General features: G+C 43.9%; 1 protein-coding gene across 1 annotated transcript in view; it reads left to right on the forward strand.

Annotated features, from left to right (window-relative positions):
- The window catches only part of LOXHD1 (lipoxygenase homology PLAT domains 1), a 154,790-nt gene that overhangs the window by 40,671 nt on the left and 92,743 nt on the right, over nucleotides 1–21,376 (forward strand). Inside the window, exons 5-14 of the mRNA XM_051642711.1 lie at nucleotides 1,450–1,548; nucleotides 3,185–3,333; nucleotides 5,381–5,504; nucleotides 7,277–7,527; nucleotides 8,508–8,643; nucleotides 11,926–12,086; nucleotides 12,722–12,808; nucleotides 15,662–15,797; nucleotides 17,537–17,691; nucleotides 20,730–20,890. Of these exons, the coding sequence (XP_051498671.1) occupies nucleotides 1,450–1,548; nucleotides 3,185–3,333; nucleotides 5,381–5,504; nucleotides 7,277–7,527; nucleotides 8,508–8,643; nucleotides 11,926–12,086; nucleotides 12,722–12,808; nucleotides 15,662–15,797; nucleotides 17,537–17,691; nucleotides 20,730–20,890 (1,459 nt within the window). The remainder of the gene's footprint in view (nucleotides 1–1,449; nucleotides 1,549–3,184; nucleotides 3,334–5,380; nucleotides 5,505–7,276; nucleotides 7,528–8,507; nucleotides 8,644–11,925; nucleotides 12,087–12,721; nucleotides 12,809–15,661; nucleotides 15,798–17,536; nucleotides 17,692–20,729; nucleotides 20,891–21,376) is intronic.

Consider the following 21,376-nt stretch of genomic DNA (forward strand, 5'->3'; position numbering starts at 1 on the left):
TTCCTCTTGCGTCCTCTGCCTCAGGGGGAGCAGACACCAAAGTGTCTGCCATCTTTTAGAATAATTTTTATTATACACTAATTAAGGTGGAGGAGGTAGGTGACCCTCTGTGGGACTAGTCACACAGGGTTTGTGGTGGTCCCTGGTGTCCGGGGGAATTAATTTCTGATGTTGTTGGGGAAGTACACTCAAGGTTCTCCACCAACTTTGCACCTGCTGATGGGAAAAACTTGCTCACCATGGGTCATCTTGCCAAACGTTTTATTTTTGCAAGGGAGGCACATGTGTGATCCAGCCTGTGCATTTGCTTCTTTTGCAGAAGCAGCAGGCCTGGAACTCAGAAATAAAGAGGTGATGTAGCACAGAGCTTGCAGCATCAGTGAGCCTGGGCCCAATAGCACAGGGTGCAGCAGGTGCTTTGATTCTATACTGTTCAGTGGTAGATTTTGCATGAATCTTCATCAGTTTTGTTGTGCATCCTGCTGTCTGTCCACAGCACTGGTTCTGCACAGTGGATGTGGCATTAGACATCTGTCATAGCTGAGTTTGTGTAGAGAAACAAGGCAGGCAGATAGGTTTCTGCTGTAGATTTTGAAAGCTGCTCGTGTTTGCCCCAAGCATAGTCACAGGGAAGGCCATGGGAGTTTCCTCACTGGATTCAGAGGAAGCTGAGCTCATCCTTGCTGTTGTTGAGGCAACTTAGACTTATCTTGATCTCTCTGAAGAACTTGCTTCTCGGACTCCCTGACACAGCATGTGTGAAATGTTTGTGGTGTGGCTCATCCACATGCTTGTTGAGTTATTTGGTGCCACACCTGATGTAACTTCATAGTGTCACAGTTGACGGGCTTTATTCCTGTTTCTCCATTAAATTGAAAGTATTGGATTGCTAGTTATTTTTAAACTGTGCAGAGTAGCAGGGTAGTCACCCTTCAGCTTTTTTATGCTTGTCCAGTGTGACTGAGCTTTCCTCAAAATACTTCTTGTCACCAGCTGGGCTTGATATAAAGCTAAGCTGCAGAAATAGCTCTAGGACAGTATTCAGACCAGAGAGGTCAGGTCTGAGCTCAGGCAAATGTCTGGCTCTGGAGCTCATTGATACGTAGAAAAAAGCAAGGCTGGTGTGTAGGTCTGAGTTCATTTAATGGCCATGTATCAACATAAAAATTTGCATGTTCCTCTCATCTATATCAGCTTTCAATGTCAAGGCCAGGAACTGAGTGATCTTCTCCTCTTGCCCTGGGCAGTGAATATCCAACTTGTCAGAGCTCTGTCTATGGATTTCATTCCTCTGGCAGAGGAGGGGGAGAGTGTACAGGATCCAGGAGCCATGGTTCAGACGTGCTTTCAAAAAAACATCAGCACAGCCTGAATTGGTTTGTACTCCTAGGTTTTGTTTCAAACCATTGAGTAATGAATGACTTGGGATTTCTGCCTCTCTCCTTGCAGTCAACAAGTACGTGGTCCGAGTTTTCACTGGTGAAGTCAGTGGCAGTGGAACAGACGCAGATGTCTTCATTAATATCTTTGGTGAGAAAGGAGACACAGGTATTCCAATGCTAATAATTTCCTAAAATATTTCAACCTGCTCTGCAGGCCTGTGATCTGAACAACACACAGCAGCAACCTGGCAAATGCAGAATCATTTGGCTGAGAGAAAGGCACAACAAACTGTGTTGCTAGCCCTGGGATTTCTCACAGTCCACAGCTCCTAGAAGCTGCATCTGCAGAGCAGCAGTGGTAGCATGAATGGAGTTGCCTACCACCAAGAAACCCAAACCCTGGGAAAATGCAGCATAAACCACTAGCATAAACCAGTGCAGGAAGTGCCAGACCACTGGGAGATCCAACACCAATGTGCATTTACAGGGCATGCAGTGAGACCTCCACAAACCCATTGCTGTGGCCATGGGTAATGCTGTCCTTTCAGTGTGGCACAGCTTCTGCCTGAGCCTGCCTGGCCATTTAGAAAGATAATCTAATCAGGGTTTGTATCAGCTGGCTTTAAATTACTGGTGGTAGGGGTATGGTGTTTTGTTTTGGTTTGTTTTTTTGTTTGTTTTTTTTTGTTTTGTTTGGTTGTTTTTGTTTTTGGTTTGTTTTTGTGTTTTTTTGTTGTTTGTTTTTTTTTTTTTAAATGTATATCATACTACTACAGTGCTCTAGGAACTAGAACTTAATTTTTAAAAAATATTTTTAACTCAATAATACTAAAAGATATGCCCAGACCAAACTCTCTGGTTCAATTCATGGAGAAGAGTGGGTGGAAATTCTTGGAGACCCAGCTAGCAAATATCTCTCTCTTCTATACTGTACCTATCCGGTAAAATCCAGGGAAAAAAAAGAAAAAAAATGACATGATGTCTATTCAAGTGTCCTTGAACAGATTATGAAACCTAGTGGATAGGTCTCATCCCTGATGAATTCTCCAAACTTGTACAAGAGGAGTAATCTGATCTCACTAAAGACACCTGAAAGTGGGAGTCTAAATCTAAGCTGGTTGTTCATGCATTCTGTTGTATAAACACAGAGGAGTAACACCCCAAGAAAATTACTTATCCACTTCTGAGGTAAATGGGAGTAACTCCTTTCCCCTGCATTAGTGCCTTCTTGGGGTTCAATCCCACTTGCAACATCACTGAAACAGGAACTGCGTTGGTTGCAACTGGGATCAGGGCTTTAATACATTTCATAAAGCCAAGATCCTGCAAGATCAGGAAAAGGCAATACCCCTGCCTGGGTCCTAACTTTAAAATAAATCCTTCCAGTGTGATGCAGCAAAAAATCCTATGTCCTGAAATGTCAGAAACTGCAGCTTGTGACCAAAGCCTTTTTTAAACAGTTCAGAGATTTCAAAAGACATGAAGAATAGAAGGGAAATGTGGTGGTATAAAAAAAAAAATGCAAGAGCCATCTGGATATATATTTCTGAAAACTCTGAGAGCTGTAAGTAACTGTGACATTAGAGTGAAAATCCTGGTCTTTTGTGTGCTCAAGAAAAGGTACATTTTTTTATTAGAATATGTCCTCTGCCTTTACCTTGAATCTTGGTTGCAGAGAACTGGTATCTGGAGAATATTTGATTCAGACAGTGGTGACATTCCTAAATATTTCTTCACTTACGAACACACATGTGCCAGTAACCCTTTCCTGCTTGGTTCTGTAGTATTTGTTTTTTTCTCAGGTGTGAGGAGACTGGACAATGACAAAGACAACTTCGAAAAAGGAGCAGAGGACAAGTTCACACTTGATGCTCCAAATTTGGGAAAGTTAAGGAAAATTAATATAGGTCATAATAACAAGGGTGGCTCTGCTGGCTGGTTCCTCTCAAAGGTTAGTTGCTCCTGAGATGTTTAACATGAATTTACCTGCTCTAGTAATATTTCTCCTGTCTCAGTCACTACAGTTTCTTTGACAGGTGAGAGGGAATTCTCCAAGCCCCCCCCCCACCTCTGTTGACTTAACTCATTATGAAGATGGTGAAGATACTAGACTCTAAGGAATATCAGTTCACCCTAGAAATGTGCAAAGATGTATAAGTTGGCCAAATTTAAGTGATTTATCGCTGGTACAGAAAAAAAAGCAACAAAAAAACCGAACACACACACACACACACACACACACACACACACACACACACACACACACACACACACACACACACACAAACCCAACCCCCCCCCCAAAAAAAAAAAAAAACACAACCAAACAAAAAAACCCAAAAACCTGCCACAAAAATAATTTTCTTCCATTCCCACTTTCCTCCTCATTTTAATCTCCTATTCCAAGGCATGAAGGTATCGCAGCTTGTAGTGAAATAGTGGAAGGAACATTTTAAAAAGAGATATCTAATACTCTCTCAAATCTCATTTTTTTTCCTCTGCTGGTGTAGTTTAACACAGCTGGCTTTAATCCACTGAAGATCTAACCTCAAATTTGTAAAGTTTGGTCTTGATTTGTTCTGAAATTCATAAAATCACAGAATAATTTTGTCCAGAAAAGACATTTAAGACCATTCAGTTCAACCATTCCCCCAGCCCTGCCAAGGCCACCCCTGCCCCATGTCCCTCAGCACCACATCTACACGGCTTGGAAACCCCTCCAGGGATGGGGACTCCAGCCCTGCCCTGGGCAGCCTGGGCCAGGGCCTGACAACCCTTGCCAGCAAGAAATGCTGCCCAAGATCCCATCTCAGCCTCCCCTGGCACCACTGGAGCCCATCTCCTCTTGTCCCATCCCTTGTTCCTGGGGAGCAGAGCCCGACCCCCCTGGCTCCAACCTCCTCTCAGGCAGCTGCAGAGCCAGCAGGTCTCCCCTCAGCCTCCTTTGCTCCAGGCTGGACACCCCCAGCTCCCTCAGCTGCTCCTCCTCACACTTCTGCTCCAGCCCCTTCCCCAGCTCCCTTGCCCTTCTCTGGACACGCTCCAGCCCCTCCATCTCCTTCTTGTCCTGAGGGGCCCAGACCTGACCCCAGGATTCCAGCTGCCCCCTCCCCAGGGCCCAGCACAGGGGGACCATCCCTGCCCTGCTCCTGCTGGCCACCCCAGTGCTGACACAAGCCAGGATGCTGGTGGCCTTCTTGCCCACCTGGGCACACACTGGCTCATATTCAGCTGCTTTCAACCATCACCCCCAGGTCCTTTTCCTCTGGGCACTTTCCAGCCGCTCTTCCCCAAGCCTGGAGCGTTGCCTGGGGTTGTTGTGACCCAAGGGCAGGACCCAGCACTTGGCCTTGCTGAACCTCATACAATTGGCCTCAGCCAAGTGTCAATGGCTTTCCTGAAGTCCAAGTAGACAAAAAGCCTTTCCTTCATCCACCAGGTGGGTCACTTAATCACAGAAGGAGTTCATGTTGGTCAGGCAGGACCTGATTGCCTTGTTGCCCTGCATGTGTTGTGTTGGCACTCAAGATGATCTGCTGTATGACCTTCCCTGGCACTGAAGTCAGACAAATTCCTTGGTATTATTTTATAACGAGGCTCTAAAACTGAGAGAGAAAGAAGACAGCCTGTTCCCCAGGCAGAACAAAGAGCAGCCATTCAGCTGATGGAGAAGAGTAGCCAGCAAATGGGCTCTGGAGAGGAGGAAGACAGGCCAGCCAGCTGGTCTTGCTAGGAGAGACATCTGGTCTTGTACACTGTGAGAGATACAGATTGAGTTCACTGGATTGAAAAAGGAAAGAAAAAAGCCTGGCTTTTTACTCACTGATTGAAATTCTATCAGTACTAATTAGGAGCAGAGAGGGATCCGCTGGAGTATTGAATACATTAAATATCAGGTGCAAGTGTGTATATTAAGCTTCTGCTCTACTGTCACTCCTTGTGTAACACCTTTGATTTTTCCACCTGTATTTTACAAAGTGCTGTTTCTTTTCCCTTAGGTGATCATTGAAGACATTGGCAATAAGTGTGTGTACCAATTCCCTGTTGGACGCTGGTTTGCTTTAGATGAAGATGATGGAAAAATCCAGAGGGACATTCTTGTCGATGGCACTGAAGCCACAGGTAAAGTCATAGGCTGAATCCATGGTGAGAAATGTGAAGACAAAAAGGCCTGATAAATACTAATGGCCAAGTTTTCCTTAGGAGGTTGAATACCTTGTGCCCAGGGAGACCTGCAGTGGGCCATCTGCTGCTGACAGGCAGCTTTGTGTGAAGGTCCCTGAGCTACCATCACGTTTCCCACCTCCACATCACAGTGGTGAAGCAGTGCAGGACCTAAACACTGATTTATCACCTAGTGCACCTAGATGAAGGGCTGATGGGCTGAGAATGAGTGGTCTGACTTGTACTTCAGCAAGTCACTCACCAGCTTTCAGGGACTGGATTGCTATTTCCGCTGTCACCAAAGAGCCACACAGCAATGCATCTTGCACTTCGTGGTCTTGGCTGGGAAACTATGCATCCCTTTCCAAAACAAGAAAGGCAGTGCTGAGCCCTAGAACTTGCTTTTTGATCACCCAACATTTTTAGAGCAGAGGCAACCAAAAGTTATGACTCTGTTGGATGTGGATGTAAAGTAAATAAAACAAATAATACAAGGCAGAAGATTATTTGACTATTATTATGACTGTATTTATTCATTAATATAAGGTAAGCACTTTGACTAGGCACTTAGCAGCTGTCCTTTACTTCATTGCATGGTCTTCAACATCTGCAGTCCTCTTTTTCCTCCCACATGTGCAGGAGGAAAGTGGTCTGGAAGCAGAGTCCTGACTGTAAGATTCATGTTTGGAAAATCTGGGGACGAAAAATGTGAAAAATTGTGTTTAATTTACAAAAAATTTCCCTTATCCCTTTGCCATTTATGACTGTGCTGTTTTTTACTGCTCTCAGGAGTTTTGTTGAAGATGTATACACCGTAAATCAGGCTTGAATACAATTCTTAACATAAACTTCAAAGAAAGTGAGGGTTGTTTAAAAAAGAGTTTGTTCTTGATGCTTTTACTTAATCCAAAGTCCCTATTGAAATTTCTGGGTGATCTAAGCAAAAAAAAGCACTTGGCTTGGACCTCAACTATTTTGTACACACTCCCTAAAACACAGTTGCAGCTACAAACACGTGTCCCTATTTGATGCCACGATGCAGCCCTGAGATATGCCTGTCAGTGAGGCTTCTGAGAAGCAAGACTTGTAGGAAAAGGTGTTATCTTACTTAGACCAACAGTTAGAAGAAAACAAGTTAACTATTATGCATATAGACTTCTTTTCAGAAATATTTGCCTTCCTTCTGGCTGGGCTAACACCTCTCCCAAGCCTTGTTTTTCTGAGGTCTTTAGGCTCTCAAAGACACAGCGAAGGACCTGCGGGCTTCAGCAGCATTATGGGCTGCTGATCCCACGTTTCCAGAGGTTTGTGGTGGTACAGATCTTGCCCCCACTGTTTAAAGCAACACCTTCCCAGCCTCTAAACATCCTCTGACTTGTCTGGTGCTTGCTAAAAACCAAGTGACTTAGTTGCCAATTCATTTTTTTCCCTTTCTGCACCTAATTATCACCACAGGGTGATGCAAACCCCATACTTTTTTCCTTTGGGCCACACGACAAGAGTTTGTTGCCACAAACCTGTGTCTCTTGGACAGTCTGAAGACAGCTGGGCATTTCTCAGGGGTATGTGTGGAATGAAAACAAAGGGAGCATTGCACTGTGTGTAAGTTGACAGCTAAAAAGGCCAGTGGGAAATCAGTAAAGCCCAATGTAAATAAAATAAAAATTGTTAGCCTCAGCCTTTTTTTTCCTCCCTTCTTTTCTTCCTAACCAAATTCCTGATTCCTTCAGGTATTGTGTACAATGTTGCTGTAGTGACAGGAGACATCAGAGGAGCTGGCACAAACTCCAAGATCCACGTAATCCTCCATGGCTCCAAAGGCTTAAAGAACAGTGGGACCATTTTCTTGGAAGGAGGTGAATTTGAGCGTGCCAGGACAGATCTCTTTAATGTGGAGATAGCTGCTCTTCTCAGCCCTCTCAGCAGAGTCACCATTGGTCATGATAACTGCGGTGTCAGTTCTGGCTGGTTTTGTGAGAAGGTGAGACAAAGTTCTTTCTGGGTATCTCTCAGACATTTTCCTACTCATAGCCTGACCACAACAACCAAATACCGTTCAAAAATATATATATATATAAAAAAATCTGCTTGTATTTGGATGAAAATATCCCCAGTTTAATAAGCCAATATTATACATAATGTATGGCAGTAGCTGATTGCCTCAAAGGCACAGTGGATGCATAAGTCAATCACTTGCTAATTGGGTTGATTGCCCATTTGCAGTCACAAAGATAGAGCTTGTTTTTGCTCAGCGCCAAAAGCACCTTCAGATGTTCACACAAGGGGATGGACAGAAATGCAGTCTTGGATTGTGCTAAGCATTTCAAAGTTATCATCTATACTCAGACATTCCTGAAGTTTTCAGAAGCTGCTTTGGAGCTCAGGGACACACACACACACACAAGAAGTGTCTGACCACCACTGTTAGTGGGAGGGAGTGGAGCAATACGTGATGAGATCATGTATAAGATCTGCAGGAACTAATGGGAGGGTGGAGAGGGAGGCAAGCTGGGAGGACGTGCAGTTTTCCTGCAAAGCAAAATCGGCTTAGGATGTGTTTGAAGGCTTTTTGTATCCTGTGTTTCTTGCAAAACCCTGCTGTGCATTGGTGTGGTGCAGGACTTGTGCTGCACACTGACACCACGCTGACTTCTGCAGCCACACTGCTTGCTCCTGCTCCTGCTCCCTTCCCCATGTGGTGCTTTGCTTCTTTCTTGTTGAACAGCTTTGGTGTACTTCTGGAAAAGTGGGAATGACATGACAGACGGGTCCGAGATATACTCCAAGTTAGGAATTGTGCAACCAATCCAGTTCACCTTGACCCAGAAAATCTGATTTTGAGAGCAGGACCAAGATCTCCAGATATGTCCTTGCTTCAGCTAATTAAGTTTTCATTATCAAGGTCCCGTGGGCTGCCAGTAGCAGAAGATACAGACTTAACTTCACAGTCTCTTTTCCTAGGTGGTGGTTTACTGCCCATTCACTGGTATTGAGCAAACCTTCCCATGTGGGAAATGGCTGGATGAAGATGAAGGAGATGGTCTCATAGAGAGGGAGCTCTATGAAATGGTCTCCCTGCGCCAGAGAAGACTGAAAAGTAGGTGCAAGTGCCTCCTGTGACCCCCCCACATGACAACACTCTGAGTGTCACCCATCCAGTATCACCTGGGTAGACCCATGGTCAGGTAGAGACTCATTGAATTAGTTTCAACTTGAACATCCTGGGTTGGGGAGTCTAAAATGAAACTTTAAAAATATTTTGAAGAATTGCACTTTTTTTTTACGTGTGTGTGTGCTTGTGTGTTTAGAGGGAAGAAATTTGGCCTGGGAGACTTCCTAGGTTCACGGGGCTTCAGGCTGCCTCAGCCACCACTCACTTTTGCAGACAAGCCAGGCTAGGTTTCTTATCTCTGCAGGAGCAGAGCTTCCCTGTTCCAGATGGAAACAAAACCTAAACATAATGAAAAGACAATCCTGGGGGAAAATAGGAAGGAAAACCAAACTCTTCCCACTAGCTTCAATTTCTTTACTTTTGGCCTTAAAAAAAAAACTCTCTCAGCTGTTAGTCTTGCCCCTCTGCCAAACCTGCCTCCTGAGGCACATTTTTGAAGCCTCTTCTCTTTAGGGAGGCAGAGGCTGGGGCTTGCTGGGCAGTGTGGCTCCGTGCCATGCCCTGTCCATCCATCCACACACTGTCCAGCTCCTGGCCTCCCTGTCACAAAGCAAAACAGATCACTGCTGCCTTGCCTGGGCCAGCATGTGTGTGTAAACAGAATGTTTTAATTAGGATAATAGATGCAGTTTAATCCGAATGTTTCGGGTGGGCTCCTGCTTAAGCAGCAGTTCATTTAAATAAGCTTTATCTAAATGTTAGCCAGTGTTACAACCACACTGTGCCTCTGACTCGGTCCATTTAACTAAAGCATCTGCAACCTTTAACCCTCTATTATCAGCTCTGATTGTTACTGACAGGCTAATTCCCCGGCTGCCGCAGTGCAGCAGATAGACAGGGAGCATTTGCTGTGACCTTTAGCTGCCAGATTACAGAAGAGTAAGACTTGGAGTTAGAAAAGACCTATTATGTCATCTTGCCTATCTCCCTGTGTGTGCAGGACTGTCCCTTTCTGTAGAGCTGATCAAAGCTTGGTTCAGTCTCACTTTAGGTATCCATGGTGAAATGGCTCCCTGCACAGCATTTGCAAGCTGTTTCCCCAGCAGATTGCAGCTCAACATGTAGCTTGTATTTGTCCTCAACCTGTTTGGGTTTTTTTTGTTTGTTTTATTTTCTTTCCCCCACCTTATCTTGAGTGCTATCCTGGAAAGCCTTTGTGTCATATCTAGATTTCCTGGGTGTATGTGCCCTGGGGAATATTCACTCTGGCTCTGAGCATTTCCAAACTGCCTGGATGCCCTGTTTAGTGGTTGGACTTGATGATTTTAAAGGTTCTTTTCAACCAAAATGATTCTGTGATTCTATGTGAAGGAAACAGGAGGACACACCCAGCAATCCCTAGAAAGATGATTATGATAGGTGTGTGAGGAAATGCCTGGTCTCCACCAGCAGCTGCAGACCTAACTTGCCCATGTTTCTCCCTGTGTGGTTTCTCCCTAGCAGCATTTAATCTGGGTACAAGTTCCCCTTTCCCCCTCCCTGCATCCATCACTCCTTTTCTTCAGCAAGAGGTCAGAGAGGCCAAACCAGACAGATGAGGGAAGTCTCTGGTGTTTGAATTGTCCCTGCTCTTTTCCCCAGGGAGAGCAGGCTTCTGTATCACATGCCTTAGCTTCATTTCTGCTTAGATGAAACTTGCTTGTGCTTTTCAGGAGGGAGTGGCCATCAACATTTTGCATATTATTAAAAGGAAGGCAAAACTTTCTCTGAAACAGAGTTCCCTCCTTTTGACTGTCACCTCTTTTTTTTGCAGTCAAATGCTGAGTAGATCAGTAAAAATCCAATTTATATGCATGTCACAGTATTTTTGTATTCCATTCTGGTCTCTGAAGGTCAAACCATGCTCACGTGGGCTCAGGCACACCAAAAAGGTTAGCAGTTCTTTCATTAGGATTTGTTAATAATTCAGTTGATGTCCAAGTCAGGAACGAAAATGGTTCCCTCTCCTGTAGGTGCTGCAAGGCCTGCAGAAATGAAGCACGTTATTACCAATGAAGAATGCAGATGAGGTGCTTTTTACAGGAAATAAAGTCACCTTTATATGTGCAACCATGCCCTAGTATGAAAATCAAAGTAAAGTTGCTGCAGGTGGGCTGCTCTTACAGTTAAAATCTTGGGTGAAAGCTTAAAAACCATGAATTTTGTGGCTTTGTCACAATCTTTGGGCATGAAGCTTAGGGTAACATTGGTGCTAACCAAAATTGGGTGGGATCTAGGCATTGAAATGATTTTAAAACTTTTGAAAAATATCTTCACATTGCTCTGAGCGTGTTTGGTCACCCTGATGCAGCCTGGATAGAGATACCTGAATGGGACCCTGGGCCAGCCTCTTGTGCAAAGGGCATATCTGAGGTCATGGTCCAGTCTGAGGAAGGCTCATTTGCTCAGGATAAAGTGATACAGGGCTGTATCCATACTCCTTTCAGGCACAGATCATCTGGAGTAAGTTTCTTGCTCCCTAGTGATTAGTAATCGGACAAGAAGAAGTGGGGGTCAAGCTCACCAGAGGAGGTTCAGGCTGGATATTAAGAAAAAAATATTCACAGAAAGAGTGGTGAGGCATTGAAACAGGCTGCTCATGGAGGTGGTGGAGGCTCCATCCTAAAAGGTGTAAAAAATTGTGTAGACATAGTGTTTCAGAAGATGGTTTAGCAGTTAAGGGTTGTAGGGTGGAAGGTTGGACTTGATGATCTTGAGGGTCTTTTCCAACCTCGATGATTCTATGATTCTGTGATTTTAGGAGCTACCTGGAGCTGCATTGCACAATACACAAATAACTGGAGACTCTTTCTCCTTGACAAAAAGAAAGCTGACAGTATTTCCTGGCCTTTAAAATGGTTTTAAATGCTAGAGCTGTAGGTGTTGGAGAAGTGTTCTGAAACTACAGAGATGGAGCACATCCCTGGATTAGCCTGTTAGTAATGTATGACATAGAAGAGTATGGTTCACCTGAAATGTGGTAATCTATGGTTTTTCTCATTTTATTTTAAATTAAAACACAGAATTGTATTTCAAAGCAACCTCATTCCTGTGAGTCATGTAGCAGCTGGTTCTGTTTTACAGAAAAGGACAAAATGTCCCTGTCTTCTTTCATACTATCCTGCCTTCTCTACCAGTGAGGAGAAAGAATGAGAATTATCTTTTTTTACCAGGACAGCTTTAAAAATTGCCCTTTAAATAATATGTGTTGAACATTTTTTTTTGTAGAAAGCCCCTGGTCTCTGTGGATCTGGACAAGTGACATTAAGAATGCAGGGACAGATGCCACCATCTTCTTCCAGATTTATGGAGACAAGGGGAAGTCAGATGAGATGAAGCTGGACAACAACTCAGACAACTTTGAAACTGGACAGACTGACAAGTTCATGGTATGAATCTTGTGCAATTGTAAAATCTGGCTTGGTATTTTTTTCCAGGGCATTAGCCACGACCCTGCACAGAAAATCATCAGCATGAGACTTTTATGTCAGTAGATCCTTCTGGTGATGATCCTTCCTGGAGGTGAAGTCATTCAGTTTGATGGCTTGTCTTCTCCAAACAGGACTCGAGCCCATCTTCCTGGATGCTCAGGTGGTGAAGGCTTGAATTCATCAAGAGACAAAGGATTTTAAGGCATGGCTGTAGCCAAAACATTTACTCCATTTTCACCAGTCACTGGAGGTACTTTCTGGAGTAGGAGTGGCAGAGCTTCCCAGGCCCTGTTTGAGACAGAGCTGAAGCTTGAGAACTGGCCTCAGTTCTTACTGGGAGGAGTGGTTTGAAGGAGCTTTTATGATCAAAAGTGTATGCATTCAACTTATTTTTTTTCCACTCCTGAAACGAGAGGCATCAAGCTATCTTTACAGAGTAGGACTTCTTACTTTCAAAGAACATAACTGGTTTTTTATTTTAGTTTTTGAATCCTCTCTGATTTGGCTCGTGTAAGACGTTCAGAGGTGTCCTTTGTAAGCATGCTTTGCTTACAGAAATAGATAGTGGTGTTGGTTTTTTTTCTCCTCTATAGATTGAGCTCCCTGATCTGGGCACATTTTACAAGCTTCGGATATGGCATGAGAAAAGAAATCCTTTTGCTGGCTGGCATCTGAACAAGGTGAGAGGACAGCAAGGGAAGGTAGACCTGAAAAGGCAGCTGGCTAACAGGGGTGTGCAGTGTCAGCCCCAGTATGTACCAGTGCTCAGAGGTATCTTCCTTTACAGATGGTGTGGGCTGAGGCGTGCAACTGGCAAATCATACATCAAAACAGGATGTGAAGAGAGCACACTGCAGGGTTTGCAAAAATATGCGAGGAGTGAAGGATTCGTAGTGTGTGTTTTGGAGGAAATTCCTTCCCATGGAATGACAAAATGGTTTGGGTTGGGAGGGACATTTAAAAGCCACCTAGTCCAACCCTCTGCAGTGAGCAGGGTCATCTGCAACTAGGCCAGGTTGCTCAGAGCCCTGTCCAACCTGGAGTGTTTCCAGGGATGGAGCATCTCCCACCTCTCTGGGCAACCTGGGCCAGGGTCTCCCCACCCCCAGCATAAAAAATTTCTTCCTTGTATCTAGTCTGAATCTCCTCTCTTTTAGTTTAAACCTGTCACCCCTTGTCCTGTCACTACAGACCCTGCTAAAAAGTCTGTCCCCATCTTTTTCATAGACCCCTTTAAAGGGCTCTGCAATAAGGTCTCCCTTAAGGCCACCTCTTCTCCAGGCTGAACAACCCCAGCTCTCAGCCTGTCTCCATAGCAGAAGTGCTCCAGCCCCTGGATCACCACCGTAGCTTCCTCTGGACCAGCTACAACAGCTCCATGTCTTGTCCTCCCTGTCCCTCTCAGTTCAGCCCAGATATGTATGTGAAATGCGAGCAACAAGAAATGGCATCCGCCAACAGCCCAAATCAGTGGTCAAAATCACATTTCCTTATCCTTCCATCATCAGATCACTGTAGTCCCCACTCACGGCTGCCAGGGGTTTTGCCCCCTGCTCTTCAGAAATCTTTCTGCTCTTAGACATCATTACTGCACAGAGAGGCAAACCCACTCCTTCTGTGGCTGATTTAGGCTGGTCATAATCAAAAGCTGCTTATGGCAGAGACCTGCTGCCCAGGGGAGCAAAACCTGCTCTGGGGTGCTGACAGCCCTGTTGCAGGAGGTGGACACAGACTGGAGGATCCCGTGGAGACTTTGCAAGAGAGAGCAGCACTGTGCTTGTTTGGGAAATAAAAAGGTGATCTGCTTGGTCTTCAGTCACGTATCCTTTGTTTTACCAACAACAATTACTGTGCTGTCAGCCCTCATCTGGGTCTGCAAATTCACGTCTAAGCTTCACCCATGCTCTCGTAGAGCTTGGAAGATGTTCTGTGCACTTAACAAAACAAGCACTTTACTCTGCAGCCATAAATGACCGTGATGATAATTCACAATTTACAGCTTAGAGATTTTTCTCGCGTGCCTCTAATGTGCTTTGACAGATCCTGCTCTCCCACATCATCAGAGAGGTGTGACCAGCCAAGCACCTCTCCTCTGAGCAGAGGGCATCAAGCTCTGCTGTGTGCACCATATGGTGGGAGAAGGTATATGGCTGTGGTCTTTATCAAAAAGAAAGTGCTGGTCAGGCCTTGGGCCACTGCAATTTTCTTTATTAGTTTGTTCACAGATGATAAGCAAGAATGCTTAGACCTTCTGTAGCTATACATTTCCCTGAGGTATCCTCTTTTCCTGCACAGAAGCTGTTCAGTGAGGATGGGAGGGATCTGACAGCATGTGGAAATTCTCTTTGGGCCAAACCATCTAAGCAAACCTAGTGAAGATGCATGAAATCAATTTGCCCACATACAACCAGTCTGATGTTTCCTGGAGGCATCAGGCCCATGGCACATGCATCCCACCATTTGTGCATCTGTTTTAGCATCTAGGAGCTTAGATGAAGCCTTAACAAAGGTTTGTTGCAGTCCTGACACATTCCATGACAGGCTTGGTTTGCGTTGGGGTAGGCTTCCATTTTCTACTACAGGAACACAAGGACAGCCATACAGGTCAGACCAAAGGTCCATCAAGTCCAACATTCTCTCTCCTGTGTCACATAAGTGCATTATTCGAGAAGAGTTAGAAAAGGACGATCATTTATGATACTTCCCACTAATATTCCTCCAGCTTTCAACGGTTTCCAGTTGTTGGAGACTTACCTCCTGAACAGATCTACTAAATACGAAGCATTCAGTAGGTTTTTCTTCCATTTATTTGTTTAAAAGCTCCAGTATCCCCTTGAACAAATAAACTTTTAGTGGCCATAATAGTGTTTGGCAAGGACTTCACAGGTTGTGTCCTGTTGTTTGCTTTGCACTTCTCTCTACAAGCATAATTTGATGCCCTGTATTTCTTGCAGCAGAAGAATGAACAGCTGACCCTCTCTGCCTTCTCCCTGCCAGCTGTGATAATTGTTTAATTGTAGATCTTCATCGTGCCCTCCCTTCACCTTCTTCTCCAGCCTTATTTGCTCATTACTCCTGAGGAAGCTACTGCAGATCTTTTGTTCTTCTTCTTGCCATTTTCTGGGTGTTTTCCCCACGTGCCACGCACTGGTTCTGAGCTGCAGGGACCAGCAGTGCAAGCACCATTTGTTATTTGCTCCGTGGGCTTAGGGAGCGGCAGGTTGATGAGCAATTACTAAGAGCCACAGTGCCCATCAAAACTTTCACAGTGCCGTGGAGGGGCTGGAGGAAGGAGGAATGAAAACCCCTCAGCCATGACAGACTTTGCTCCGTGCGTCGCCACTCTGCGTGAATCTGAGTGACAAGTCTTGTTATTAATGCGGGTTATTTCTCTGCTGCTTCCTGCTCCTGCTTCTCAGGCAAAACAAACAAACAAACCCAACAAACCCCGGCAAACCAAACCTGTCACAAGCATGTTGCTTTCTTGTCTTTAAGCCTCTGAAACTCACACGCAGTGTTTTGGTTTAATGAAGGTAACTCTGCTGAAAACGCTGACAAAAGAAAAATACACGTTCAGCTGCGGCCGCTGGCTAGATATAAATGAAGATGACAATGAGATCGTGAGGGAGCTCCCTGCAGAGGGACCTCTAGTGACTGAAGTCATGCCAGGTGAGAGCCAGGGGCTCCGTGCAGGGGCTCACTCAGCACCTGAAAAGAAAGAAACCCTTCTTTGTGTCCGGGGTGCACAAGCAGACTGATGCAATTCAATTGGCTGCTCTTTCTGGCACTTTCTCTCTGCAGTATTTTCTGCCTGCATCATTAGCTGCATGAAGCCACAGAAATCCCACACTCTTATTCTGAGCAGATTTCTCTGTGGTGGGAGATGGGAGAGATGTGGCCACAGCACAACTGTTTCCAGAGCTTTTTTCTTTTTTTTTTTTTCCCCCCCAAAAAAAAAAAAAAAATAATTGTAGTTGTTTTCCATTCTCCTTTAAAATGTGAAATGCCAGGTTTGAGGGGATACTCACAGAAAGCAAGCTTAGCTGAGATGCAATCTAGAATTTAAAAATAATTTGAGGCTTTCAGATTTTCTCTTAATTACATGTACATTTGTGCAGCTATATGTATAAACCTATAGGAAGTTGCACAGAACAGTCGTGCAACAGCATTAGTGCCTTTAAACACACGAGAGCAATCTGAAGTATTTTTTGAGTTAATTATGCTCAAACTAAAGGTCTAATTAAGGAAAGCCGCAGAATTTTCTTTTGGCTTCCTGAAGTGGTCACACCTGTCTCGACCTTGTGTTGAAAGACTTAGACACTTGGAGGGAGAATTTTGGAGAGCAGGATATCTCAAGGTGGCCATTGGGACTTCTCTGATTTCCACCAAAGCTCCTAATGAGGCTCCATGCTCTGTAGACCACGAGTCCCCTGTTCTCTGAAATTTCCAACAAACCGAGTGATCTGCACGCAGCTGAGCGGCTCCTGAGCAGACGAAGAGTAATTGTAATTGCAGATGTTATTAAAATGTAAATAAACCTGGTTCTGGAATGTATTTTTAATCAGCTGTGCAGAGGGCTGCTGGAGTTCAGATGCATTTTCCCGTGAGGAGCAGCTGTGATGCAGCACCCGCCTGCTGTGCTTGCAGGGAGGGAGGGTGGAGGCATTTCTTCCTGTCCCTTCCCAATCCGGGAGGAAAAGGTGGGCTGGTTCTTTGTCGTGAAAGTTCTTCTGGAAATCCTTTCCCAATGGGATGGGGGGCAGAGAAAAGGGGGAGAAGGCAGCAGCTCAAAAATCTATCAGCAAAATCCTAAATAAAGATCTCAAAGGTGACAAGGAGGCGAGACACAGCCCAGACTCCTGCACTGTGAGGATCCTGAGGAGATGGGGCCACCTGGGCTTTTCCTGCCCCATAAATCCAACATAAAGAGTCTGTGCTCAGCCCTTTTAAACTGCTTTTTTCTGCCTGCTATCACAGAATAGAATAATTTTGCCCCTGTTATGCCCCTGGATGCCAAAAATGACATTTTACTCCAAACACATTTTTACAAGACCCCCATCATTAGGACCTTCTTGGGAAGGCAGGAGGAGAGATAGGAGAACTGGGGTCCCAAGGAAACTATGCACTCCAGCTCATGAAGCCTTATCAAGGTGGGCAGCATTTTTATGTCCTTCTTTGAAAGGGTTTTATATGTTTTCTTAATATTTTAGGCCTTCCTGCTTTATTTTTTTCTTTAAATTTACATTTTTTCCCTTTTTCTGATAATAACCTGGAGGTGTAAAAGTCATCAGAGGCGCCCACGGGAAGTGCCGACACAAAATTAATGACAAGCCTTTGGAAAAGGCAGTAAATTTGAATGGTAATTAATTGTGTTGCTGAAATTGTTTTATCAATTTGTGCCTCCACAGTGATAAAGTACCGGGTGACAGTTTGCACTGGCACGGTAAGTGGGAGTGGCACAGATGCCAACGTCTTTGTCTGCCTCATCGGCGACCAGGGAGACACAGGAGAGAGAGTTCTCTACAACTGCATCAACACTGTCAATAAATTTGAAAAAGGCAATGTAAGTTCACACAGCAGCTCCTTAAGACTGGTTTGAAAGTGTGTGTGATGGTAATTATTTATGATTTTTAATTTTGAGATAAGCGTTTGTAAACTTGACTGATTTCTTTGCCAGCCTGGGGACAGGGCAGGAGGGAGAAATAAATCATGTCCACAGAGCATCATGACAGGTTGGAGCTGGAGGGAGGTTGAGGCCAGGGACAGCCTGCCCTCACTTGACATTGGTTTGTTCATAAAGAGTTTCCTGGTTCGCTCACCAGCTAAGTACTGACTGTTGCAATTCCATCTTCAGACTGGGGAAGGCTTCCAGGAAATCTGTCCATCTTCTGAGAAAAGAGGGAGCCTTTCCCTCCCCATTTGATGCAGGAAAAATTGGCTCATGGGGCAAAGGAAGAAAAAAAAAATATCGTATTTAATATTTTCTATCTATTTTTCATCATGTTTTGTATGTCCGTGTCCTGAATGGAGTGGAAATGCTCCAAACTGAAGACTGAGTTTGCTCCATGGAAAGCTGGAGACAACTAAGAGGTCGAAATGTACTTCAAGCCCTTGCAGCATTAATAAGCAAATAATGTGCTGATCTGATCTATGGGGCCAACCTACTTAATATATATTCCATTATGAGAAACATCCAGATCTCTAGGGTCCAACTTAAACTGGTAGAATGTAATCGGTATCTCCTGGGGGAGATTTTGAGAATCTGATCAGAGAACCCTGCGTGTTTCCCATATTTTGTGTCATTATTTGATAGAAGAGTTGGAACAAAAAGAAAGTGAAGATAAAAGAAGGCAATGTTTTCAAAACTGACCATTGAATTTAGGCTTCTGAAAGATGCATTAACACTTTAGATTTGCCCTTGAGTGTCCAGACTTTTGAATTCTGAGTTTTTTTAGACTGTAAAAGAACTTTCATCAAGGTTTTCTTGGGCCTGTAAGACCTGTTTATGGAAAAACATGGCATTACCATAGTGGGAAAGTTCATTCTGCTGGACATTGCAAACATCGTATTTTTGCTTGTGCTTTTACATTACAGATTTTTTATTGTTAAGGTGGGCTCAAAGTGTGAAGTACAGCATTTTGTCATTTGGCAAAGTCTTGTTTTGTCACGATGGTGGCTAAACAAGTCCTGTTTTGGTGCTGGTTTGGAGACTGTTTAGACAGAGTTCCTGAAAAAAGTTGCTTGGTTTACAGAAGACATAAGTTATTTAAACTCAGTTGATGACTATTTTATTTTTACTCCCAAAAAATGAGTTATTGAATAACTTGCATGAAGGGAAAAAAAAAACAAAACAACACAATAATTTTGGAAATCAATTCATGTGATTAATAGTATCCAGATGATATAAACCAAACTTGAATCTGTTAATGAAAACTGCCCTTTCGGCTTGAGGAGCTGAAGACTGGTGAATGAATTAGAAGCTGTTTAAAGATTGTTCCTGATAAACTTAGAGCTCATATATTCAAGAGACTGAATGAGTATATCTACACTGATTAACTCAGATACCCTGTTAAAAAGAAATGTAGCTAAGTCAGGGTTGCCTCTAATGTACAGCCACTTAAACCAATAGTACCTTGATTACCAATTTACCTTGAAAAGTTTGCTTGCAGATGCAAACAGGCTGCATAGAAGGTAAAATTTAAAGATGCCTCTAAATTAGATATTTGCCCTGCTGCAGTTGCCTTTAGTTACTTACTCATTAATTTATATCTGCGGTCAATAAGTAGGATGAACAAGCCTAAGGAAAGAGACTTCACTAACTTGGACGGACCCAATGAGGTTTTAATTCTTAAATCCCCAATTCAGCAGGTTTTGAGCTTGTACTTACTTGTTCATGCATGTAAGCCCATCATTAATACTTAAACCAGTGATAGTATATTCAGTTGCTTTTATATCAAAGGTCAGTTTGGAGTCCTAAAGGATGGACAAATTATGATTGTTTCAGTAATTTCAAATATTTAACTATGTGCTGCCCTGCCACTGCGCTTTCTGGGAGCTCTCTGGATATATGTTACCACCATATGTGCTTCAAGGGCTTCTGGGAGATGATGAAGAACCAATGAATTGCCATGTTTGGTTTGCTTTCTCTTACCTAACGAGGCATCTCAGCTAGATGGTAACCACAGCAGTCAGGCCTGTTTGCTGGGATTCAGATACACTGTGTGTTTACACAGGTATTTACTGTACCTGTGTCTGCATCTGGACGAGCACCATAGATACCCTTCTGGCCTGATTCCCAGGGGGAGTAACTCCTCCTAATACATCCCTTTTCCTTCAGCCATCAGGAACTACCTTGGGAAGCAGAGCTCTCTGGTCCTGGGGGATCATCAATTGGGCTGTTTTGTAGTCCAGTGATTTGAGCCCTTTTCCAGGGGAAAAATAAAACCCCAAACAAAAACAAACCCAAAACAAACAAACAAACAAAACCATAAAATTCATATCCCTTGTGGGCTCTTGAGAGTATTTAGCTGCTGTGTTAGTTTCACACCAAACTCTGAACACAGCTCATGGAGCAGCTGGAAATGCCCCCATGCAGCCTGGCCCGATGCTTGCATGCCAGGAAACGGCTGGGGTTGAATTGTGCTCCATGGTCCACGTCTGAATTCAGTCTGGGATAATGTCTTTGAGCTGTACCTCCAAATACCTCTGTGGATTTGATCTGAAGTGACCTGCCTCGGATTCCCCAGAAAGCTGATACCTGTGCAGGGATTTGAACATAAGTTTCCTGCCTCTGTATGAACTTCTTAATAATCAAATTACTTTTTTTTTTTTCTTTTTTTTTTTTTTTTTTTTTTTTACAGTTGTGAAGGGCATGCAATGACTTGTGAGGTTTAAAATGCGGTAAACCTAATGTTGCACATCTAGCACAAACATTCAAGCATTCATTCCTTGGTAAATTAATTCATCCTTCCTCCTTCATGTTGTGAAGAATTATCTTGCAGCACGCTGATGTTGTTAGTTTGATTTCAATAATAAATTTGGTTTATTTGTTGTTTTTTTTAAGGAGAAGTATTACCTTACCTTTTTTTCTTCTTCTCAAAGGCTGATGAATTCTTCGTTGAAGCAGTAACGCTGAAGCAGGTGAGGAGAGTGAGGATAGGGCATGATGGCAAAGGAGGAAGCAGTGGCTGGTACCTTGCCAAAGTGATAGTGAGGGAAGAAGGACAGCCAGAAAGTGAGGCTGTGGAATTCCCCTGCTACAGGTACTGGAAAAGACACTTGCAAATTATGCCTCCACCTATGCCTTTGTCAGACTTCGAAGAGCCTAGCTGTTGTTCCATGATTGGAATTTTCTGAGCACAGTTTAATCCTTTTTATTTATTAATTTATTTTTGCTAAGCCTGAAAGCAAAGCATGTGGATTGGGAGGTTTAATACACGTTAACTCCCCTTACCAAATGAGCAGCAATCTGAATTGTGAACGTCTCAATTAGCTCAGGAATTCTGAGACTTACCAAAAGGTAAAACACAACCTTCCACTACCCCATCCAGTGTCACTGCAGTTGCCTGCTGCACAAAGACACACTGCAATCTGCTGAGAAACATGCTCTGCAATCCATTGCATGTGTGGGATGAGGTTCTGGTCCCTGACATGCACATCCCATCCTTCCAGGAGCAATGGGATGCTGCTTTTTGTGTTGGGAGAATGCAAAATTGTTACGCTGCCATCTTGAGAGCTCCTTGCATGAA

The sequence above is a fragment of the Apus apus genome, chromosome Z (genome assembly GCF_020740795.1).
Source record: "Apus apus isolate bApuApu2 chromosome Z, bApuApu2.pri.cur, whole genome shotgun sequence".
NCBI classification, from domain to species: domain Eukaryota; kingdom Metazoa; phylum Chordata; class Aves; order Apodiformes; family Apodidae; genus Apus; species Apus apus.